Source organism: Populus nigra, chromosome 2, assembly GCF_951802175.1.
Source record: "Populus nigra chromosome 2, ddPopNigr1.1, whole genome shotgun sequence".
Taxonomy (NCBI): domain Eukaryota; kingdom Viridiplantae; phylum Streptophyta; class Magnoliopsida; order Malpighiales; family Salicaceae; genus Populus; species Populus nigra.
This window is the reverse complement of record NC_084853.1, coordinates 36,828,113-36,835,494: the sequence shown is the minus strand read 5'-3', so window position 1 is coordinate 36,835,494 and position 7,382 is coordinate 36,828,113. Positions and strand designations below refer to the sequence as shown.

General features: G+C 33.0%; 2 protein-coding genes across 3 annotated transcripts; one reads left to right on the top strand and one right to left on the bottom strand.

Annotated features, from left to right (window-relative positions):
* The first annotated feature begins 216 nt into the window (after positions 1-216).
* On the top strand, positions 217-1,057 carry LOC133682880 (uncharacterized). Of its 2 annotated transcripts, none has more exons than XM_062106424.1 (3): positions 217-459; positions 585-648; positions 739-1,057. In XM_062106424.1, the coding sequence occupies exons 1-3, from the start codon at positions 318-320 to the stop codon at positions 881-883; spliced, it is 351 nt and encodes a 116-aa protein (XP_061962408.1). In that variant the 5' UTR covers positions 217-317; the 3' UTR covers positions 884-1,057. The 2 variants fall into 2 exon arrangements, with proteins under 2 accessions (XP_061962408.1, XP_061962407.1); XM_062106423.1 differs by having other exon boundaries at positions 220-459; positions 579-648.
* Positions 1,058-1,241: 184 nt separating this feature from the next.
* On the bottom strand, positions 1,242-5,779 carry LOC133682878 (SNF1-related protein kinase regulatory subunit beta-2-like). Its single transcript, XM_062106422.1, has 5 exons — positions 5,488-5,779; positions 5,032-5,270; positions 4,210-4,391; positions 3,947-4,109; positions 1,242-1,776 (listed from the first exon to the last, which is right to left on the bottom strand). The coding sequence occupies exons 1-5, from the start codon at positions 5,489-5,491 to the stop codon at positions 1,456-1,458; spliced, it is 909 nt and encodes a 302-aa protein (XP_061962406.1). The 5' UTR covers positions 5,492-5,779; the 3' UTR covers positions 1,242-1,455.
* Between the last annotated feature and the right edge of the window lie 1,603 nt (positions 5,780-7,382).

The following is a 7,382-nucleotide window of genomic DNA, read 5'->3' as shown; positions in this document are numbered from 1 at the left end:
GAAATGGAAACCGTAATTTCTTCATTTTGCTCTAACCGAAACAGTTGAATTAGCTAGATGAATAGAACCCAAACACAAGATATTTTGATGATTCAACACCACATGTGAAGAGAAGAACGATTGGCCACGTGGGCATTTTACTTGGCGTATATGTTGTTTAGAATTTAGATAAGGTTAGTATCCTGAAGTGAATATATATTTGGCATGGCACCATATCCATATTATCAAAAAATAAAATAAAATAAAAAAATCTAATGACATATATGTGATAGTCAAGGAATTTATGGGCGCACACAGCTTTTTTGCCCTGTGAAAACATGGCTGCGAAGGTGGTTCTCTCTTCTTCTCTCAACACCCACTTTCCCGTCCCATCCAAGCCATCATCATTCTCTTCTGTGGTTTTCACTCTCAGTTCACCAAAGAAAAGGGTTCATCATTTCAAAATCCATGCAAATTTAGGTACATTTCTATCTGCGTATGTTTTTATTTTTCACTTTGTTGGTTGAGTTTGGCCTGGCCAAAAATGAGGCTGATATGATTTTTGACTAAAAGGAGATGATTTTGGCCCTCTTAATTAGGAGAAGGGGATGGAGAACTCAAGCCGAAAGGGAAGAAGAAATTTATAACCAGAGAACAAGAACCAGAACAGTAAGCACTCAGTTCTCTCTACTTCCCTGCCTCGACGATTTGTTTTTGTGCTTCTATCAAAACATGTGTTGTGGTGTCGCTTAATTGCAGGTATTGGCAGACTGCAGGAGAAAGGGAAGGAGAGAATCCCATGAAGACACCACTTCCTTACATCATTATATTTGGCATGTCAACTCCCTTTGTGATCTTAGCCATTGCTTTTGCTAATGGCTGGATTAAGGTTCCTGTAAGGTGAGAGTCAGAGCAACAAGCAGACTACTGACATGGTTGTTCTGTGTGATTGAGTTTATTTATACTTCCCAATCCTTAAGAGTTCTCAGATATGTACTCTGTTTGTAAACCACATTTTGAGTATTCATACTGTGACTGCAGTTCACAATGAGAACTAGACGATGGGTTTTTCTTGTAATTGCTTGTCAATTCTTGCATATATGAGCAGATTAATTACCTCAGAGATTTGTTTTTGGGCACTCAAAATGCTACGATAACACTTAAAACCCATAAACTAAAACTGTAGAGCTCATACTTCTTTGTAACATGAAGCCAGGCTAAGGTGAATGGATGTTGGAAAAAGAAGAGTTGTTAGAATAAGAGACACACAAACACATTACCAATATATAATTCTCAGAATGAGCAGCAACTAAATAAGCAAGCCTGTGGTAAAGAATTCAACCTTTTACTATGCTAACTCTTTCCTCAACTTAACTATTTCCATGGGCTGGAAATCTTAATTCTTTTTAACAATGATACTTGCATCAAACAAAATCCAACTCTAGCATCTAGAAGTTTAAAGAATACGGTATGGCTTCACCTCCTTGTGGGTTTGTATAGTACTACTGTTACATACTTCTGGAGAAAGCGATTTGTTGAGCCAAGTGCAACGGGCTCACCTCGGCTGTTTTGAATATAAAGATGGTTCAACACTGCATGCCGAGGCCTTCGCTGTGATTTGTAACCGTCCGTAGCAGAAGATTGTTCGCTTAATGGTGTTAATTGCAGTTGTGGAGGTATATCAGGTGGAAGCTTGCCAAAATCATTGTCATTCAGAGATTCATTATTGTAGCTTGAAACTGGGGAAGGAGAAGATTCAAACTCAGACAGACTTTCTGGAGCTTCTGGAACGTACTCCTGCACATCACATTGTAACAATGAAAACAAATCAAAGAGCACATAAAGTTTATGGACACAAACATTGGTAACGTTAGCATATCACTAGAGCTATCATAGCGAGAAGAGAAGCAGCAATTAAGCAAGATTTGTGGAATGGATTCAGAAGTCCCATCGATAAATTTATTCAAAGATATGCTGAAATCACAGCGATTTGAGACATACCCGGATATGTCAGTAACACATTAATTTTGGTTGTATAATTAGAAATGCTAGAAAGATACCCGAGCAAGAGATAGAAATTCTAGGATAAAAAGTTTCTCGCCTTTGTGCTGAGCATCGTGGCTGGAAAAGCATCTCTTTTCATCTAGATGGAAATTGAGCCTCAAAATGAGTAGAGGTTGGTTAAAAGACATCAACAATTCTCATCTCCAATGTCCATAAAAGATCGTCATGTGACATTCATTACATACACCATGACCAAAATTTTTGATAAAATCCATGTGCTAATTTTGAGTGTGCAAAGACAGTCAAGAAAAACAGCAACTGTAGAAAGCGCTTCGGCTGCTATATTCCTCAGAAACACTAAACATGCAAAAGCACAAAAAAATGACAAGAGGAAATGTAGATGTAGCAACAGCATGCACCATGTATATATGGACTTGTTTATGCACAATGTAACTCAGAGGTAATGCAATAATTAAAAAATGAATAGATAATTGAACTTATCTTGTCCAATATCACTGAATTGCTCCCAAATCAAATAAGGGTGAAGCAATAAGATATTAAGACCACAAATTTGTTCAATAGGTAGCATGTTGCAATAACATGGGTTGTTGTGGAGATGTAAAAAGCAGGACACAGCGGAAATCTACAATAATTAAGTGACTAAGCCACGACCTTGTTCATCTTCATTCTTTTATTACTGCGAGGGTAGCCATAAAAACTAGAATTTCAACTTCAGCTGCCCTTGTGCATAATAAATACACTGAAAATTAACAAACTTGTGACTAAGTGTTATGATTCATTTATGTTTGGTTGCATGATATTTTTTGGTTTCAGTTTCTTTGCATGCTCCGAGTTCTGGAGCTACAGATCTTTATGGTTTAGGCTACCACATATGCTTTAGAAAGATCATTGTCACACCAAGAAGAAAGGTTTGTTAGAAAATAATATAAATCATATCTTGGGACCTCACTTAACAGCTTAAGCTATTGGGTTGAATTGGTTCTTTAACATGGTATTAAAGCCTTGATGACCAAACAGTCATGAGTTTGAATCTCACTATCCCCATCTATTTGATAAAAATCAAACATAAGATAGTGTGAGCCTATACAAGTTTCAAGCTTAAAAGGTTTTTTTTTTAGGGGGTATGTTAGAGAATAATATAAATCATATCTTGAGACCTCACTTAATAGTTTAAACTATTGAATTGAGATGATTCTTTGACAATGTTTGGGTATGATTTGTTAAGTGGAAAAAATAATATAGAATCGTATTTCAGCTTGAATGAAGTTCAATGTGTCACAAAGGACGATAGGTACTATGAATGTGCGTTCATGCTGGTTGTCAACTCATGACTAACAGTGGAAAGTCAAGCACACACTAGCTTTTCCTTGAAGAACATTAAGCTATCCTGGACATTGTTTCCGCATTTGAATATAATTACTGACGTCATTTTACTAGATAAAACACAGCATATCCAGAGAATTCCTTCTTGAAGAAGGTAGCCTATCCTGAGCATTATTTCTCTGTCTATACATCTTTGCCTATATAAGCTAGTCAAACACATAGTGGCGCATAGAGTATCTTGAATTCCATTTTCACTCTCTGTATGCATAGCTTCCCATATGCAATAACGGGAATGTATTTCCACTCAAAATCCTCTTCCCCTACATAAAGAACTAAACATAAAAACAGATAAATTAAACGGATTTATGAGAATTGGCTGAGCAGATGCTATAACAGTTATATTATCATATCAGGGTTCAAGTTCAGACCAACAAACTTTTGCAATATGCTACGCTCTTAAAACAAGTGGATAAATTAGTGCCAATTGGATAATCTGCTAACTATTGTACTTATTTCCTTTCCCTGTATTACTTGATGTATAGCATAACTACAAGAGGAATTTCATACATTCAGTCTTTCATTTAGGAACAAAAGGACAAAACTAAAATCTACAAATTACCTGCACATCCAAAATATTGTAAGCAGTACCCGATTCATCACGCTCCCATGGTAGGTCTGGAACATGCCTAAAGTTTTCATCAACAATGAAGCGATAGTGGTAAACACCTGCTGGTAGCATCTTCATAATAATGAAATCTTTACCCATCCTTTGCAAGGGTTCCCTGATAGAAAGGAAAGGCAAGTTACAACATTAGCTAGATTGTGGGAGAAAAAGCATACATGAAGATTGAACTTAAAGAGAAACACAAAAGCTTATCGCACCTCCTGTTCCAATTATCCCACGATCCAGTCACAGCTACTTGCTTGCCATCAAAACTCCATGTTATCATCACAGCTCTCAGATTCTCAGGAACCACACCCCTAAAATCTGTTGTATTAGGCACCAAAGCATAATTTGGCGCATGAGTCATTTCACCAGATCTTGGTAATGGAGCCATGGGGACCTGAAATATAAACAAAAGGTTCCTTATATACATTACATTAAACCATGAAGAAAGTTAAAGCAATATCCCCTTCAGGCATACTCAAACAGGAAGCGCTTTCTCAACTGAGCATCAGTTTTTCATACATTGCACGATACCTTGACTTCAACCTCATTTTCATGTCCAAATCTTCTCTGTGTTTAGTATCCAAAGACAATTATGCAGGGCCAGGATGACTTTCTCAGCCTAGCAGGTATGAATCCAAAACATCTCACAAAATGAAGTACCTATATAGTTCAAGAAAAAGATTTCCACAAAGCTGCTGCATCTAAGATAAATAACCAGGATATGAACTTGCTTAAAAACACAATCAGTACAATTCACCAAATTCTATTCCAAATTTGGTAAGCAAAGTTTTTTAATACCTTCAAATTCCATAACTTGATAATAAACACAACTTGAAGGTTGAAAGATGCAGCAACAACGCCTAATGATAGATAACAACAAAGAAACATTGAAAAGAAAAGGTCTAACCACCTTACTTAACCAGAGAAATATTTATTTAACTCTTCAATAGCATAAAAAAAGAAGAAGAAGAATTTGGCAACCATGAAGTCGAAAAGTAATAAATAAAAAATAAATAAAAAGACAAGGAGAAGACCTGTGGCGTGAACAAGGGAGGAGGCTGCAAGTATCCCACAGGATTACGAGGAGGAGAGTGAACCATGGGCTCTGCCTCTGCATACACACCCTGACTATGATGATAGCTAATGGGTGCAACCCCACCATGTGCAGCAAACTCCATACCCTCCTCTTGCTGATAACCCTCCTCTCCTCCGTATTTAACTCCTGATGATGAAGTGCCTTCACCGTCACCTTTTCCACTAGCATTGCCCATCACTGATGAAATCGAAACCCAGAAACAATCTTCAACTTAATCATCAAAAGACAATCACTTTTCAAACAAAACCCATCAAGACAACAAAAAGGAAGAAAATTTATGACACCCCATGAAATGAAATGAAAGAAAGAGAGCAAGAAAAGAAAGCGGACCCAAAAACAGAGAAACAAGACCAAAGTGAGTAAAAGTTGTTGTGGGGTTTGGTGTTTCACTTACCCATGTCTGTAAACAAATTTCACAAGCAAAAGCAAGCAACAAACACATAATTAACTCGGCGGAAAACAGGCAAGCTAGCCTATTATTTTTTGGCAGCTTTATTTTCTCTCTCTTTCTTTTTATTGATTGATTGATTGCTGGTGTTTTTCTTTAGTTTTTTTTTTTATTATGAAAAGTGCAATTTGTAACCTCTCTTTCTCACTCTAAAAAACCTATCTCTCCCCTCTCTCTCTCTCTCTAAAAACTGGTTTTTAATCTCCAATGAGTTTGGAAGATACTCTGCTGTACTAATGATGGTTGGTTTAAAAAGAATGTTGCTGCCCTCTATTTTAGAATATCACCATATCACTAGTTTTTCAAACAGTTTTCTTTTATTTTCCTTCTCTACATTTCCGTAGCGATCGGTAACGCGGTGTACGATAAAAATTAATTCTTTTTTAATTTTCTTTTATATTTTTTAATTATTTTAATATACTAATATTAAAAATAAATTAAAAGAATATTATTTTTATATATTTCAAATAAAATATACTTTAAAATATATAAAATTACTACTTTAATAGAGTTATAAAACACAAAGATGACATGTATATTGCAATTTTATTTTCTAAACCATGTACTTTACATGGTGTTCGAAAATTTAATAGTAATGTTTTAAAAATGTTTTAGTTTAAAAATGTATTAAAATATTATTTTTTAAAAATTATTTTTGATATCAATAAATAAAAATAATTTAAAAACACAAAAAAATTAACTTGAAGTAAATAAAAAAATAAAAAAATTTCAATTTTTTTTATAAATACTTTTGAAACGTAAAAATAAACAGGTGCATATACAAATAGCATGCTACCACTACCGCTATCCACCACATTATGCATAAAATGGGTGCTCACTCTGGTTTTGTTAGATACATTTATTTTTGCATTTAGAATTGTATTTTTGTTCATTTTAAAAGTGCGTTTAATCTAAAAAATCAATGTTTTTTAGTGTTTTATATATATATATATATATATATATATATATATATATATATATATATATATATATAATTTTGATGTGTTAATATCGAAGATAAAAAAAATCTATTTTAATATATATTTCAAGTGAAAATATTTTTCAAAAACATAATTATATGAAATCATGGTGAAGTTGTATTAAACTAAATCCATTATAAAAAAAAATTATTGTATCTTTTTTATATATATAATTATTTTTTTCTTAAGCTTCAATACTTTAACATAAGGATTTAAATCTATAATTTTTTTACAATTATGATAAGTTTAGTATTATTAAGTTTATTGCACCGTCAAGTTTAAATAATATGTTATATGTGAAATTATATTATTCTACGGAGAAACTTGCATGTCTTCAAAGTCTCATGTTAAACAAATATCGAAATAAAACTATTTATATATTAAATTAAAAATATTTATATATTTAGACGTGACTTTTTATTTTTCCTAACATACATTGAACACAAAAAATACTGAAAAGGGAAATTGAAATATAAAATTATATCTATATATAATTGTGAAATAATCATATGTAAATATCTATCAAATTAATAAAGAAATTCTAGACTTGCCTAGAATGTATAAATATATATCAAAACGAGTACATAACAATAAAATCAACATAATATTATCTGACCAATAAAAGATGAAAAAAATTACTAAAAGAAACTAATTATAACAAATTTGCATATATAGTACTTATAATTGAATTTTTCCAATAATAATAATAAAATATAAGTATAATATGTATTAAAAACAAATACTTCAAGACACTAAAATAAAAATAAATCCACACATAGATATTAACTAGTATAATGGCCCGCACTTTACAGCGGGTCAGTATCATGTTTTTTTCAAATATTAAAAAAATATTAAAAGTAT

What these genes read in the sequence shown, in the direction of transcription:
- LOC133682880 (XM_062106423.1), top strand. Translation starts at nt 318, where the DNA reads ATGGCTGCGAAGGTGGTTCTCTCTTCTTCTCTCAACACCCACTTTCCC. An exon ending in CAAAATCCATGCAAATTTAG is followed by an intron (nt 460 to 578) that starts GTACATTTCTAT and finishes CCTCTTAATTAG; the next exon opens with GAGAAGGGGATGGAGAACTC. An exon ending in AGAGAACAAGAACCAGAACA is followed by an intron (nt 649 to 738) that starts GTAAGCACTCAG and finishes GCTTAATTGCAG; the next exon opens with GTATTGGCAGACTGCAGGAG.
- LOC133682878 (XM_062106422.1), bottom strand. An exon ending in CTCCCTTGTTCACGCCACAG is followed by an intron (nt 4,392 to 5,031) that starts GTCTTCTCCTTG and finishes TTTATATTTCAG; the next exon opens with GTCCCCATGGCTCCATTACC. An exon ending in ACAATATTTTGGATGTGCAG is followed by an intron (nt 1,777 to 3,946) that starts GTAATTTGTAGA and finishes TGTGATGTGCAG; the next exon opens with GAGTACGTTCCAGAAGCTCC.